Below are 17,213 nucleotides of genomic sequence, written 5' to 3'. Positions count from 1 at the left end.
ATTGGAACAGTCCGCGTGGAATCGGCGCGGAGTCGTGCCTCGTGGAAGCGTCGTTTGAAGTTTCGCGTGCGAGTGGGAAAGGTGCGACGAAAGTCTCGTTTCTCAGGAGGCATTTAAGCTGCTTTACATTTAACGAGCGACCGGCTGCATAGTTGTAGCAGAGCGAGCGATAAGACGGATACACTCGTTCTTTTAGCGGAGGATAATGCGAGGAAAAGAGACTCCGGTGCTCCCGGAGAGAACCAGCGAGTCCGCGTGCGGCAATTAGCCCTCCAACGCGGGCGTCACCTAGCATGATAGATAACGCCGCGGCCGTGCCAGAAATTGCACTTAACAACCAAAAACGTACGGCTTCGATGGGGCCGCTATCGTTCGCGAGACAGGCACGCGAGTATGTAAGTACATAAGAGAATTAGCAAGAAATTTCCTGCGAAATCCCATCGTTACGCGGAGGAGCTTGAGAGGTGGGACTGTGGCGGCGCTCTAGATTCCGCGAAACGATCGTTTTTCTGACGCGTCGGTAGTGGGTTTTATTTTTCATTCGCCTCACCAAGGCGTTCGTTTAAACAGCTCGCGTGCCCCCGTCCAACTTCGCCGGGCTGAATTCCGGGCAACTCTGCGGAGCGAATCTAATCGAAATATAATACTAATTTACTCGATGTAAACCGACATTATTCCCCGCCGCGTGTAATTATTTACCCGGGTATTCGTAGTGGCTGCTACGCGCTTCCTTTATAATTACGCGAATTCCATTAGCGGCGGCTGCTATACATCTAGCGCGTATTACACGGGATACTTTTCTTGTTACACGGGCTGCTCCGAATGAAAATGCCTTTCGCCGTTTCCGCGCGAATTAAGCCCGTAAACTGCGACGCGACCGTGAGAACGTTTGTCTTTTAAATTCCACGTAAGTAAGGGTGTAAAAACTGGAAGCGACGCGAGCAGGCTTTGCGGACTTAAAACGAAGTTAATTCGCGCAAAGATTCGTCGCGCGTTTCCACTCGAAGAGTTAACAACGCTGCTGCAGCGCCTGGCGCCTCGGAATTACGGTAAGACGTGGTTGAAAACTCACCCTGGCACATGATGGTGATGATGTGGAGTATGCTGATGGTCAGGTACCGCGTCCTTCTCTGATTTTCCGCCATTTTCTTGTCGTTCCACTTCTTATGCCTGGGAGCTTATCTGCAACAATGCCAGGGCAAAAATTTAGGCGAGTGACAGCTGACAGGACATTGAATTCCAGTGGTTTCGCGCTGCGACACGTCCAAGTGGCGAGCTCGCACGCGCTTCTGAGGCAGTCGAGTGAAATGTTAAGCGATACAGGAGCTCTGAACGGCCAGAGATCGATGGGCCCCGGTGAAAAGGGTCGCTGGCAATTAATAAATAAACCTGCCCGTCATTAAGGGTGGCGCGTACCGGAGCACGGGCACGGTAGACGACGGGAATACGTAAATACGCATATCCATCTGGTTCGGGAGACGCGTCCGAATGCATATTGCGACGCAGCCGCATCGTCGATACGTCGGGAATCCACGGGGCCGTGAAATCATTAACGCATGGCTAAGTCAGTGTAATAGAGGGACGCTGTAATTAACGAACGTCCAATGTTAATCAGGTTTATTGGGCTGTAATATATGTACGAGCACTCGAGGTGATATAGACCTTCGGTTGCGGTGCAGCGAACGTCTACGGAACCGTCCGCACATAGAAAGCCGCGGTCTCAGATCGGTCGATGAATGGAGATTGGGGGAAAAAAGAGCGGGGGTGCCGAGAGGGAGGGTCCCGGGAGATATACGCGTGTACATATATTAGTTGGTTCGACGAGAATTGAAAGAAACCCGGCTCGAAATATGACCCGCCCCCTCGCCGCGGGTCCACGGATTAATCTCGAGTTTAGACGCGACTCCCCTTCGAGCCAGCAAATTGGCAGAATTCGGATCTCGAATCCTGTTCCGCGCGCTTCATTTATAAACCGTGAAAGCAAGTGGTATATCTCGCCCGCTAATCCAAGAATATAACTTCGAATTGGAGAGCCGGCTGATCGGCGAAAGCACGTGCGTGGATACGAGCAGCTTCCCAAATTGAATTTCGCGTTGCGCAGTTTTTTCGCTGACGCGAAACGCCCACTCGCCCGGCGGCCCGGGAGGCCGATATTTCGGACTAATGATTAAAGTCGCAACGCGCATACGTCACCCAGGTGAGTATATTTTATCGCCCAGCTCCGCGAGCTCTCGAGTTCCGCTAATTACATATCGCGGCCGATTTCCCGTCACGGTGTCGAGCGGTGGGGCGCGCGAAAGCGGGGTGCGTTTAAAGTTTCATCGATGCGGGTAAACAGTATCTTTAATCGTGCCCTGGAGCGGGCTCGGGGAGCCGTCGCTCGAGCGTAATCGCGAGGAAAGTGGTTTACTCGCGTTCGAAAGCACGGGAGTATGATAATTCCAAGTGTGTACCTAATATCATTTTTATGAAGAATTTCTTGCGCCAAGGGACACGGATTCCCTTCATTCTTTCAGCCGCGACACCCTCGCAGGGTCTATCTTACAATCGCCGAGCAACGATGCTGGCGGTAGAAGGTTTTAGTTCGGTATTAGGTGTACCTATGCTCGCGTAATCTGTAACTCGATTCTTCGGCGGGTAAAATACGCGAAGCGCTGTGTCGGGCGAACAATTCCCACGCTTCGCGCGGCCAGAAGTTTTAATCGATGCGCGCCGAGATTAAAGGTGAGTTAAAAATTTCACGTGCCGCGGGGGTAACGCTGTCACGCTGATTTTTCACCGCGCTGAAGAGCGAAAGCACCGAGAGCGAGTGGTTCGAGCGGTAAGGGCCCGTGGCAGGGTGTGTAACTTGATTCATCGCGTTATTACAAGTTTTACGAGTTAATTAACGGAGATTTTTAGAGTAATATCGCGCCGGGTACTTCGGGCAAAGCAGCTCTTGTTATTACATCACGATTTTACACATCCACGGCGTTGAAATTACCGGCGGCAGCTCGAGCTATCGCGCTCGACCCATAATTAGTAAACTCGGTTAACGACGCCACGCCTGTTCGTTGACGCTATCGTTCCCCGTTTCCCTTTTTCCCCCTCCAGCCCTTCTTTCGCTATTCTTTTTCCCCCGTAAACTTCTACCCGCCCCGTGACCGACCCCCGTAAGTATCAAAACGAGAAGTTACACATGGCCCTGGGGCATTATCCATTAGCCCTTCGCTCGTCACGGATCGCCGATTAATAAACCGTCGCGAACTTTCCGCTTCTCCAGGCAACAAGTTTAACCGAGCCCCGATTCGCCGGGCGATTCACTGTCTCCTATCGATTTAAGGTGGGTTTATACAGCCACCGAGTCCGCGCCGCGACGGGCCGGGACGAGTCGAGCTCCGGACGAGTTTCGGACGGGCCCAAGATGCAACCTGTCACGGCGTATCCGCCTCAGCGTTGACGGATTTCTCAGCTGATAATGTTCTGTCATTAGCTTCACCTTGCTCAGAAGGGAAGATCCATCTTCCCTGTCCACCAAAGAAGCGACATCTTGTTTGCTTCTGTTGCGGTTCATAAGCTCAACTATTCAATTTTGTTTTAATAATTTTAATGATTTTCGTATTTTTCTATAATTTCAAATGAAATACCAACTAGGTAAATAATGTATTACGCAAAATTTAAAGATAATGGTAAATTTTAAACCTGAAATTGCACCGTTTTCTTACTATTCGTTTTTAAAATTAAAACATTCCAAAAATTGACACACCCTAACCATTTCACCGTGAAGCGTATGCACGACGCTCACCTGCTCAACTCTGGGCACATTCTAATGAATGGAAAAGACTTGCGAAGAACATTTCACTTTATTCGCGCACGGGCGGCGCCTGGGTTTATTACTAAATTGCTACCTACTGTATCCTGCAGCAAATACTTTCGAAAAATCATACCTCCCATCTCTTGCACATTGAATTGCCTTCGGCGATATTAAATTACGACCCGAACAGAAGCACAACGGGCTTAAAAATCGAATAGCACTCGAGTCGTGGCAACTGAATATCCCAAACATCTGCACAGGAGAAACACACCCGGAAGCGCAGTTACATGAAAAATGCCCCCCCGAAACCGTGGCAATTACAAGATTGCCCCGCTGCGCCCGCGACTGTTCCAGGCGGTAACGATTATTATATCGTTTTTCCGGGTCTGTTTACCGGTAATACGCGCGCGCGCGGCCACTTTTAACGGCGCCGATTGTTTAATCCAATCGGACAAATGGCCGTTAGCTCGGCGCGCAGGGAGCCGCCGATGCGTCGCGGGGCCACGAATCGACTGCAACGGGCTGCTGCGCGCACCAGATTTACGAGGCGATTTACAAATTGGCGGTTATTGTGCTCCCACCTCGCGACGGGAATCAAACTGTCCTGTAAATCAAAACGTCTGCCAGCGTTCATTAAACGTCAGGCAAATCCCGGAAATCGCTCGCCGGAGCTTGCAGGCGGGCCAGCAACGCCCGCGCGCCCTTTCCTCTCTTTCTGCCCGCGTTTCCGTTTCCCGCTGCTCGTCGCCGTGCGCCGCGCCAACCGAGCATTAGCGTGCCGAATTTCCCGGCGGCCCGCGTGCCTCGCGGAAAGTCGTAAACCATCCAGCCGTCCTCCCCCTCCCCCTCGAAGCGCTTTATTTTTTCTCCGCCGCCCCGAAAGCCGCCAGCACTCCGGGCAGCGTGCGTCTGGCGCGCGGGCACAAACGAAATAACTCCCGGGCGCGGAGAGCATCGTCGAAAATAATTGTTTAATCTGCGCGGGCCGCGTGACGAATCCAACGCGCCGCTCTGCTCCCGGCGCGTCGCGACGCTCTATTTTTTTACGAGACACGCGCGCATTTGCCGGGATTGCTTCTCGACGCTGTTTCGGGATATGAATTGGACTAACTGCGGGGGAAGGGACTTTTCTGCGAATCTCCCGAGCAATTTTCCACAGAGAAGCGGGGACCGCTCGAGGAACAGATTTCCTGTTGGTCCACGGTACAGTCGTTAAGGGGGGTTTGCGCCTCGTTGGGCCGAAAAATAGTTAATTCTGTTTTAATTTTTTCTACGAAAATGGTTTGACAAATTAATTTGAGGTTTGGCAGGCTGTTTTATTGTGTTCGGATATTTTATCATCATGGCTGAATAAAGCTTTCTTTATATCGATTCTAATTAAAGAGAGCAAGTTTAACTGAAGTGATTAAAACAAGAAATATCAAGGGAATTATATTAATATTTTATTTACAGTTATGCATACACACTAAGATAATAACTTCCTATAATGGTATGAAAAACCAAGTTTATTTACATTTTCCGGTGTCAAACATGATCTTTTGGTGGTTACAATATTATCCGCTGTAAAGAAGACCCTCTCCGAAGTTACTGATGTTGCAGGTATGCATACATGTGTATTTTTTTGTTGAGGAAGCCATTTTTGGAAATTTAGTGTCTCTTAATTTCCCTTAAATACTCGGGTACTCGAATCTAAATTAAATAAGTATTCGGATATCCGAATATACATTTTGTGGGTGTCCGAGTACTCGGATACTCAAGAGTCGGATACTCAAGACTCGGATACTCAAGACTCGGATACTCAAGACTCGGATACTCAAGACTCGGATACCGAAGACTCGGATATCCGTAAATCCGAGAAACAGTAAGAGCCCTAATTGAGACCGCACGGTGGAAATCACGGCTGCAAGCTCGATCTGTAAGCTTCGACGCACTGCAGCGCCCTTCTCGCTTTTCTTTTATGCCAGACATAAAATCCCTCGATCGCCCACGATCGTAAAGATGCAAGCGCGAAACACAGCTGGAGACCCCCGCGACTATCTTTCACGTTTCACCATCCGACGCGACTGTCCCCGACACCAAATCGCAGAATTCCGCTTATCTGCCGAGTTTTTTTACCCCCGACTTCGGTTAAAATCAGCGATTTCTATCGGGCGGGAAGGAAGCGGGCAGCGAAGCGGCTAAAAATCTCGCCCGTTAGTCCGGAATTGATTTACGGGATCACTGGATTACTCCAGTCACCGTACCGTACATGCTCCTCGCGATGGAATTTCCGATAACGGGTTTCTCCATCTCGAACACGCGTCCGAAAAGTAACACCGAGCTATAAGAATTATGCAGGTTAAACAAAACGCTGCGTCGCGAGTTTCCACTGTTTCTAAGCAAAGAGGGAGCTCCAACGACCCCTGTAGATCCGCGTCGATTCTGCCGGCGGAAGAGGCACGGTGTTCGACCGGGAAACTCTTTTTTAGGCGGCACACGCGGCGATCGTGACGAGCGGGACGAGTGGAACGTGGAAAAGGGGCGAAGAGCGGCGCAGAGGTACAACGATTATTCGAATCGCCTGACATTTCGTCGGGGAACTTTGTGCCCCTCTGTCCAGCAATTTTCCTATTTGGGTCAGGCAAGATGACACGGCCGGTGACTCTGCCCTTCCGTATCTCTCTGCTATTCCGGTGCACGCTCGTCAACGAGAGGGCAGAGAGTAAAGGACGATATCGAGTCGATCGAAACTACCAAACGCCAGGAAAGTCCGCTCGTTCTTTTGAACGCCGCTCAGAGATTGCTCGAAACACGCCGACCCCCGAGGAAAAATAAATCCGTGGACGAAATTCGGGCCACGACCGCTGCCACGTTAAACGTATCAGTGTCGTTAATTTTCATGGAAAACCGCCCTCAACGAGGCTGCTTCGAATGGTCGCCAATTTCGTCCCTATCGATCTGTAGAAACGCGAAAGTTTCTCGCGGGGGATCGCACTCGGGTTCGTTCGATATTCGAGGGAGCGCAGGACAATTCCTGATCGCGCAGCTGGATAATTAAGAATCTCATAGCCTGGCGAGGGGTTTCGACGTGATAAAAAGCCGGGAATTTATGAAAGCAGAATTCGAGTCCGGGGCCCCGTAGGTGGCCCCGCGGATCGTAAATTTCTCGTTACGGGCATAACGAATAACTCATTCCCGATAGTTGCGTACGCCGCGGCGTTTCGGGGGGCAGGCGAATTTTGCGGCGAAACACGGCGACAAATCGCGGGGTGCAAGCGCGGCGTCGCGATCGCGACAAAACGCTCGTAATTACATTCCGGAAGTGAGCGGGTCGAAAAGCGACGTGGCGTGGGTTCACGGTATCGTTTTGTGTCTTGGATAATTGCCGACACGCGATCCCGCCACGCAACGCGGCCGAATGCGGAGCATTGCGCCGTGTACCTGCTAATGTGCCCGTTACAGGTGCGTGTAGCGGACATCGCGCCGTTGCATTTCGTAGGAATAAAATGCCCATTACACTGCCTCGCTAAGCGAAACCACCTACGCGGCAGGGATCCGTTTTCGCGCAGGTTCCCCATAAATTATCCAGGGAAACGTGGCGGAGAGGGAGGTCCTCGGATTTCGCGTGTGGCGAATTTATATTTTCGCGACTGCGTTTGCCCGCCGTCGCTGCGCGGGGCGCAGGATCCAGGGGGGAAAAAACTGACGTTATTATTTCGTTTAACTTGTAAACTGTGGAACGGAGGATGTTTAAAAGAGGGAGTAAAGTATCGCGGCAACTTCGATAATAGCCGAGACAATCGTGGGACCGGCTTATTTATCTAATATTAAAAGTTCTTAACTACCGACGCTGCGGAAGCAACAAGACCACGGCGATGAACGGAGCCGAAGGGATCGACCCGAGGGGAGGAGAGGGTGAGAGAAAGGGAGAGGGAAGAAGAAGAAAAAAAGAGACGACAAGAAAGGCAGGAAAAAGGGACGAGGAAGATGAGACTCTTTCGCGAGCGCTCTCCTTTGGAATTCGGTGAACAACCGAAGAATGGGCTTATTCAGATCAACGTTTCTTAACGAGGAAAGTTGTGCTTACCGTCAGCCTTGTGTATTCTTGAGCGGGCTGATGGAGCAAGTCAAAGAACCAGTCCCTGCGCGAATTATTTTCCACGGATCAAGAGAAGTTTCGAGGTATATAAGCTACCGCGCATTCGCTGCGGTATGGGAGAGATACCGAAACACCTGCCGAAGTCTTTTGGCAGCCTTAGTGGACAAAAATCGCGCGCCATCTGTCAAGTTTCGCTGCTGTCTCTGCGAAGGAAATATCAACGCCGCTGCTTTGTTTCGCCATCAAACGTTCTTTCGATGATTGCGCACCGCCGTTATCCCTCGTCCACGGCACGAAGGTATTTCTTCCTTTCCCCACCCTGGGGAATATAATCATTCTTTGTAACGCAAAAGTGTGCATCAGCAAGCTCGAGCGTTCTTTAACCGGTGCGCTTGCATACCGTGGAGGAACGAGGGGGATGCCGCGGCAACACTTTCCGATCGGCAACGTATATCTTTGTAACTGCAAGAGCACTTCGGGCTCGAGCACACTCGAGAAACCGTTTGAAGTCATCGAAAGAGAAAGAGAGATAGAGGGAGAGGGTGGAGAGGGGTGGCTGGATGGAGGATTTGCTGATGTTTGCGTCGAACCAGCTCAAAGGGAAACACTCCGGGAGAGTTTGGAATCCAACGAAACACGGACAAATGCGGCGGATCCATTAGATGTCCGATTAAAAGCCCACACAATTTAGTTTCGTCCGTGGTGCAGGACGGTTTATCGTCCGTCCTTCGATAAACACGATGGACTCGCAAGGAGCGGCCGAGAAACCATCGAGCCCGGCCTGTCGGTCCGCGAGAAGTTCGGTCGTTTCGTTAACGATAACGCGGCAGGTAAATAGAGATCTCCATAAATCAGGGAATATTGGCCGGGCCAATTGGGGAATTTTGATTTGTAGCGCTTATCAAGAAGGGGCTCTGTAATAAGTCTCTTAAAAAGCGCACCCTACAAATCGTCCATAACTCTCCGCTGGCCGCGACAAAGCTCCAAATCCCCGATACGTTAACCCGCTGTAGCTTCGGTAGCGAGAAGGCGAGAGGGCGAGAGGGATAATACGTACTTTTTCAACGGGAGTCCGTGGATTTCCGGGGACATATCGTCGTGGATCCACGAGCCACCTTCGATCCCGGCTGCGTAAGTCTTCCTGATTCGATATTACCTGTACCACGAGGTCTGTCTATGAAACATTTATACCACTGCACTCCGAGAGCGTTCCTTCCGCCCGGAACGGCGAGGATAAACGGCGTCGTGGATTCACTGCGGATCACGCGGCCACCGGATAATCGATCGATACGCGGTCCCCGGCTATTTTCGAATTAGTCAGCACGGATTTTCTTGCGAGCTCCCTCGATTCCCCGTGGAGCCGGCGAGGATTGCGCCGCTCAAACCATCCAGGCACCGCGTCCTCTGGATCCCTTGGCCATCCACCGGCGTTATTCCATCGCCACGAAGAGATTGATAGGCAATGGTCCTGTTTATGGGGGAAGACTTCCTCCTCGACGCTTTATCCGTGCCGCGAGATATCGTTGTCCGTCTGTTTCGTTGCAATTAACGATGTTACCACACCTCCCTATTCTCTTTCTTTTTTTTAATCCTTCCTCCGCCCGTGCCTCGTCGCACGGTTACGTTTGATTAATCGATAACGATAACGGTCGCCGCGGCAGGACGCGCGCGATCAGCGTAAACCGCGTGCAACGGACTTCGATAAATGCAGCCCGGTTATTTATTGGCAAAATCATGCGTGTGGCACGCGTAACGCCGCGACGCCAGGGAATGCGATCGTTCGCGCGACGCCGTGGCACCCTCTGATCACCGGCTGCACGATCGATCCGGGAATATTATAGCTCCGTTACGGACGGTCGGTGAGCAAGCGATCGCTGATGATCGTCATAAATCTCGGGGACGATTTACAGACCACCGGGTCCCGTGTAAATCCGCGCGCGAGAACAACCAAGGACTAGTTTTATCCGAAGCCGCTCGGCACGGACATTTATCCCCTGCTACAATCACCGGGCAGCGAGCCTACACCCGCTGCGCCGGGGCTAAACCTGATTTATTTTCTTTAACAAACTTCCGCTGCAGCGAGTCGTTAATAATTTACGCGGCTCCTCGAGATCATAGTACACACGTTCCCGTTCCAATTACAAGAACGCCTCTTCGGCACGTTCTCTCACCCCTGGCTGCGGAAGGCACGCTGCAGCCTCGAAACACAAGATACGCTACTTTCGACAGTAAACCCCGCAACCCTGTCGATATCGTCAGACAGTACTACCGCTAGTAGTCCTTCCCGAAACAGGAAGAGTGTGCTACTCGAGGAACAGTATTCACAGGATAATCCCTAGCCAAGTAGAACAGAAGCAATCGTGCCCTTATTCCGCGCATCGTCCGCGAAGCAAATCATCGGTAAACGAAAGGGTATCGTGCACGATCAGAGGCGGCGTGCGTGCCGAATCGAATCCCCGTCTCGCGACTTTAGATCTCTCGGCGTCGAAGGATAGAGCCACGCACCGAAACGAGGCCGGCGATAAACTTTATTGCTCGCTGTTGCCCGCTGGAATCTCGAATGTTTATTCTCGCCAGGTAGGGGCACTGTCCCCGTCCTTGGTTCACCTTCCGGTAATCGGAACCGCGAACGAAAGCCGACGAAATGGAACTTGACCCGACGAACTCGAAGCACCTGGCACCGTCGTAACTGGCCGTCGAAACGACGTGGACGACGGTTAACACGACGACACGCCGCGGTAGACTAGCCCGTGGTACGACATCCCGAAGCCCCTTTAGCCACGACGAGGCTACTGCTGCTGAATGCTGGCTGGTGCTGATGGTGGTGCCGGTGCTACTGCTCTACCCGCCTCGTATATACTATACGACGCGGGCACGGACACGCGCGCCGGCCTTGCGCGAGCGCAATACCCCGCGATTCCGGCAGTAGGGGTTGTTTGATGCCTGCCTCCTTCGAAAACGCTCCTTTTTTCTTTTATCCACCCCTCCCTCCGCTTCCGCGCCGCCAACCGCCCTGGCAGATTTAAGAATTTCTACCCAGATGCGATATCCACCCCCATAGATCTACGCGAGAAGTCAATTGCGTTAACTCCGCGCAGGAGCTAGAAGCCTGTCTACCGTTGATAAGATTATTTTTCTTTCCCGAGGAGTTGTCTCGCTTGCTTTCGGTGGAGGAGAAAGCTGCAGGTGGGGCTACTTGTTTCAGCTACTTACGCTTCGGTTTTGTTCTTGAGGCGCGACTTTTGACTATGATTTTTCACATCCTATCACGGTGCTGTCTGTTGTCTGTGTCGCGAGCTGATACGCTTCGATCGAGAACCCCGGAACCGTGTCCCCAGGAATTCCTTGATACCTGCTCTCGAAGGAAACGCTTCGCCAGCAACGGCCCTTCGCGAACCGACGAAATTCCGAGACGTCCTTCAGACACGTACATCTCGCGATAAACACGGCTCACCTTCGGCCGACGTGGTACTGAATAAACGAGGGTTCGATGCAAACAGGGCCTGGGTTGGTGCACGCGCGTGGTAATCTTGTAGAATTACTTTGCATTCCATCACGTTGGAATTCCTTGTTCTCAAAGTGCCAGCAAGTGCCAACCGTTTCGCCGACAAAAGACGAGCCCTAAACGCGTGCAAATTGATCGGTTGCTTGCCAAAGATAGCAACGGGAATATGAGGAAGAGCGCTGCCTCGATCCCTCGGATCCCTCCGTTCGTTTTCGCCATCTTCCTGGGTAGGGGAGGTTTTTCGTGACGCTTCGAAAATTTCACCTCTCGCCGAGCCAAAGTTGCCCCACGGAGGAGACGTGTGCGGGGTATTTCGCGATGACACTCTGTTTACATAGAACTCCCTGCTCGCCCTTCGCTGGAGTTCGCAAGAAACGGAATTTGCGTTGCGTTGTTCCGCGTTACGCGATATCGCGCCTCTGCCGCCCCGTGAAAATTCCCCTCGTCGCGATCTTCAACGTAACCCGGACAACGGTAATCCGACTGTGTACAAACACGGAAACGCATCCGTCACGTTGCACGGATAATAACGTTCTGGTGCGCGCGAGATGAAGTGCGCCACGTTCCTTTGAATTTCCCCACCCCGCGATGGCGACTTCGTGTCTTTGTATTTACAAGGGGCCCCAGAGGACGTTAAATACCCTTTATTCGTCGTGTTTTCCTGCGCGACCGACTCCTGAAAATATTTCCCTCCTCGAACAATGCCTGGTATCGAGGCGACGCACAGTGTCGCGGTACGTGTTCAAAAAGCAAAAATTTAAGTTCTGAAATTTTTTATTTCATTTCATGGAATTGATTGTAAACACTCCTCCGACGTAATAACATTGTAACTTAGTAACATAAATAACGGATTTAAGGTTAGTAATTACATTCAAAGTCGAATAACTAAACGCAAGCTGCCACATACTACACATAGGAAATATTTACCCAGTGCATTTTTGTTGTATTCTTTCTTTTTTTTAAAATAAGCAAAATATATCCTTCTTTCTTTTTATTAATTAAAAATTCTAGCATTTAAAGATATGGATACGTACCAGTGGCTCAATTTATTACTATGTTCGTCGCATCTTCTAAATTCTGGAGAGACTTAAAAAAAAACGAAACATATCGGTTTTTTCATTTTCTTACTAGAATTAGTTCTTTTTATGAACTTTAATTTGGTATAAATTGTATCTACTCCCGAGTGCTCCCACATAAGAAAAAATACACATAATAAAATGAAAAACTAGACAAATCTGTGCTAGAATATTTATTTATAAGACACTGAGCTTTGAATTCCTTCAGATTCAACGGACAGAGACGAAGATGTATAATAAGAATGAATAATTTAAAATTTATTATCAATACGAATTATTTAAAAAATTAATTTTATTTTTTTTATAATTGTTTCATATGTTTATTATTAATTTGTGTTTAAATGTATTTAAAAATATATATTTTTTATTTGTTTCACTTTTATTATGTTCAAAAATATATTTCACTGAATTATTTTATGTTAAAAATTAATTGTTTTGCGTATAAATATGATTAACATATCAATTACATGTAAATAACTGTATCTTAATGAAAAATTCATTTTTTTCCCTATACACTCGTCACACTGTGCGACGCCGCTGCAACTACAAGGGTCGAAATTTGCAATCGCGAAATCTCGAGGAACGCGTTCGAAAGCGCGCGCCAGTGGAATGGGTCCGGAAGAAAGGCTTCGCGGTATCGCGGCCGGGCACAAAAAATGATTACGAGATGGGAATTTATAAAAGCAACGACGCACACAAAGGGACGCCCGTTGGCAGGGAGAAGTTGCTCGAGGAAATTCAAGGGAATTCCCAAGTTTAATTGGAAGAAGAGGATCTAACTCGTTCTGGCGTGCGCGAAAATGTATTACAGCCTTTTAACCAACGGCGTAACTACTTAAACTGGCATTACCTATTCATCCTGGAATAACGCGCCACCTCATTGCGACCTTAACGATGATCGATTTTTCTCTGAGATCGTGGCAGGTTACTAAGGCAGTTCGAAAAGAAAGACGAGAGATCTCTGCGTCGAAGCTTGTACCTTAACGAACTCCAATAATTCCGTTACAGACATTCCCATTAGACCGTCATTACTAGGCTAATATCAGTGGCATCGCTCGATAAACGACTGCTAACTGGCCATTAAACTCGCTTTCCATCGAGTACCTATCGCCTTTTCCCAAATCGTTCGAGGACAGCAGAATCCCCGGCGGATCGCGAGCCCGCGTTGCCGGCAGTCGCGCGGCAAGTAGTAAAACTCCGAGTTGTAGCCGACACAGGCAGGTAACTGGCCGGTAATTATTTCCTTACAAAGTAAATTGCCTGTCAGGAAGGGGGACGAGGCGCTTTCGAACGTTGCACGGCGCGCAATCGCATCAGGTATGCTGGGAAGCACTTGGAGACACTTCTCTCCTCGAAATGCCGCGTGCACACCTGTCTCTGTGTCTACGCTCGCAGCGGGTAATACCAATTTGTGACACGTAATCCTTGCTGCTGTGCGTAGGCGCGCGCGACACGCGGCGGCACCGGAAAAGCAGGCCCCCTCCTTCGTACGGTACGTGTCTACCGGCGCCCTGAGCAAGGCAGGCTGTGTCTGTGCGTGGGTGAGACCGAGCTTTCAATTCCGACCGGGGGACGTATAGCGGTTGGTAACGAACGCAACGGAGGGGCTTCGTGTACCGAGTTGCAATTAAATCTCCAAGGAGCATCCTCTCTGGGTGGGTTCGTGGGAAAAGAGGACTACATATCGCTGGTGGCATTGATAGGTATTCTGGATTGGAGATGGCAAGTTTTGTGAATGACGAAGGTGGAGAAGATTGCTCCGCCCTGATAGTAGGGGAGAGTTGCTTGTATCTTACCACTTAAGACATTTTACGTTATGTTTCTTATTTGGTACTAATTTCAACGCAAGTGACTATTGGATATTGTAGCTCGGTCTTTTAGGCACCTACTATTATAGGTTTAAACTTTTCTTCGGAACAAATTAATTTGTTGTTAATCTTTTTGTGACATACTGTAAAAGATTAAGCAACCGGTCTCATAAATCGTACCCCTCGGTTTCCAAAATCGTATCTCTTCTAAAAAAAAGCGTCAATAATAAATAAAGAAGAAAATATTCAATATAAATTAATGATTATTATATAGTTGTAATGATTACATATAGTATGATATATGTACATAATCTGTACGACATACGAGTTCTCAAATCCTACTAGTACGATGGTAGTGGTACGATTTAGGAAACATGATTAATTTATTTCTAAATATCGATTTAACCTTTATAATGAATGTAATACGTACATGAAAAAATTTATAAAAAAATTAAAACCGACTTCAAAAAAACAAAAATGCAATAAAAGGTAAAAAATAATTTAATCCCTTATTTAATCTACGACTGTCATATTTTTTCAGTCGCCGCCAGATTTACACAGTGCAAATGATGGGACGCCGACATAAAAAATATGAGAGTCGTAGATTAAATAAGGGATTCAATTATTTTTTACTTTTTAGTGCGTTTTTATTTTTTTGAAGACGCTTTTAATTTTTTTTAAATTTTTTATTTTTTATCTTTTTACTTTTATGTATATTGACACAACATGCTTAGGAGATATGCGTGTACGTACATAACATAATAATAATTAGATGACAATAGTCTTTATTATTAATCAGAACTGGCAAAATATTGGGCCAATATTGATGCAGTGCAGAACGAGACCATCGCGGTATCGTCCTCTTTCGAATAAAAAAAATGCTGAGGAGTTATGCGGGGACAAACATAAAAAAAATACATACGAGTCGAATCTATAACCTCCTTCTTTTCGAAGTCGATTAAAAACGAATGTAAAACATTCTACATTAAACCCGCTTTTAGAAAAATTCAAAAATACAGGATAAAACTGCATTGTTTGATTATTATCAGCTAAGATAAACTGGTACAAAGTTACATCAATCACATGTAATTTTTTTAAATGTTTATAGCACGCACAAAATAGGGTGTAAGGTCTAAAGGTTTTGTTTCTATTCTTCATATCGCATTTACTCGATATTTTTGTCATCAGATGTCGTTTATACTCATTACTTGCTGAGAAATTGACGAGGTACGATTTAGGTGACCAGTACGATATTGGCAACTCTCCCCTATTCAAGTACCCAGTATATGGGAAGCAGAATTTTTGTCCGCAGCTATGTATCTCGAGTAAGTTAAAGGGTGTTCGAAAACAGGGGCAAGTAGGGAGACTTGGAGAAAGCGCAACGGTAACATAGACGTCCCAACTACCACGCTCGCATCCTTCAAACTCCTCAACCTTCGAACTCCCTAAGTCTGCTCTTGATGTTCATCTTCTAATACGTAATGCGGGTAGACAGCAAATTACGTAAGTGGTCTGGTCGAATTTAATGAGGACGTGATCGATACGTGGCTGCCTCAAACGGACCGCACTATGATTAAACTAATAACGTCTATAAACTGTTAGCATCTCGCGCTCGCTCCCAATCGTCGTGTATGCGAAATTAGCGGCTGAATATGCCCCCGCTGAATTTCTATGGGATCACAGCCCACTCACGGTGATCCAAGCGTTCCTACGTATCCCCTAGCGCACAGGCTCGCAATTTTAAATCCCGCCCTTTGCCCTCCTGTGCCGGGCGCACACCCGCTCCCATGATTTAAATCAATTTAACACTTCCAACGGCGGAGAATCGCTCATTAACGGCCGTTACTCTTTTTCAGCTAACACTCGACGGTTACACACGTTTCGGTGCCGCGAAATCCACGGCGAATAGAACGAATTTTCATTACGCTAGCGAAAGGCACAAAGCCCCGTTCTCAACCTTCTTCGTCTATAGGTTTTCATTATTTCTATGCGTTACACCGCACCCTCCCCCGCTCGCTCTTCCAATCTCCCCTTTATTTTCACAGAATCCGCCGTTGATTCGGCCGCGAATAAAAGGCGATCCCAAGAATACCGTGCCGTTTAAACGTAAGCACGAAAGTATTCGTGGGGGCATAATAACCGCGATCCACGACGATACCTCTCGGAGCCGCGGATGATTGTGTGAAAAAATCGAGGAGGATGATGTTGAAAAGTGTCTGGAGGGTTGTTCCGCGTAGATTGAATGCGCATACTTTACATTGATAAATCGCTGCGCGGGGAGCGTGGTATTGTCCTTAAATGAGTACTTGGCAATAAACCGTCCGCTATCGGACGAAAAATTACGCGAAACTATTTCGCAACCGTTGGCCCTCTCAACCACCGGCGCTCCTCTCCGGAGAGGAGGGTGCGGAAAATTTTCGACCGCTCTTCAAGTATCGAGCAAAAGGCTGCGCTTCATCCGGCTCGGTCAATAATTGCCCTGCCGAGTAATTAGCTGATACGATCTAAGAAGATAGGCCGTCCCGACGAGACAAAAGAATGTCAAGCGCTCTATTATACGTCCACTCCTCCGTCCAAACCGTTACTTTCACATCACCTCGTAAAGCTTCCTCGGCTGTTGTAGTTTTATGGAAAATACAATCAACGGGAGCATCGGGCGGATTAAGTCCGGAAGAAGGGTGGCGAGAATCTTCGCGTTCAAGAGACACTGATTTTAAATAGGAACACGCCTACTCTATTCTCCACGGCGAAAGGGGGAGAGCTGCTTTCCTCTGTATCGCGAAATTATCTCCGATAAATTATCCGAAAGCCCGCAGCCTCGCAATTACCGGTCGACGATTCGTCTTGGGACTTAAAAGGGGACCGTCTCCAATTTACGAGATCGATCGCGGCGGTTCGACATACCGGGTGAGAGATAACAAAGGGAATTAAGATTCAAAGCGCACGTGCAGTC

The 17,213-nt window shown here is 48.6% G+C and overlaps 1 protein-coding gene across 3 annotated transcripts in view; it reads right to left on the bottom strand.

The window, feature by feature from the left end:
* LOC143368874 (lachesin) overlaps nt 1–17,213 on the bottom strand; it is a 288,084-nt gene that overhangs the window by 244,807 nt on the left and 26,064 nt on the right. For 2 of the 3 annotated variants that reach the window (XM_076812073.1, XM_076812076.1), the window contains exon 2: nt 1,073–1,182. In XM_076812073.1, coding sequence (XP_076668188.1) covers nt 1,073–1,145 — 73 coding nt within the window. In that variant the 5' untranslated portion in view covers nt 1,146–1,182. Of the gene's footprint in view, nt 1–1,072; nt 1,183–8,928; nt 9,394–17,213 lie in introns of those variants that run through there. The other variant, XM_076812074.1, reaches the window with a different exon arrangement.

This window comes from Andrena cerasifolii, chromosome 5 (genome assembly GCF_050908995.1).
Source record: "Andrena cerasifolii isolate SP2316 chromosome 5, iyAndCera1_principal, whole genome shotgun sequence".
Classification (NCBI taxonomy): domain Eukaryota; kingdom Metazoa; phylum Arthropoda; class Insecta; order Hymenoptera; family Andrenidae; genus Andrena; species Andrena cerasifolii.
The sequence above is the reverse complement of the archived record's forward strand: the minus strand, read 5'-3'. Positions and strand labels throughout refer to the sequence as shown.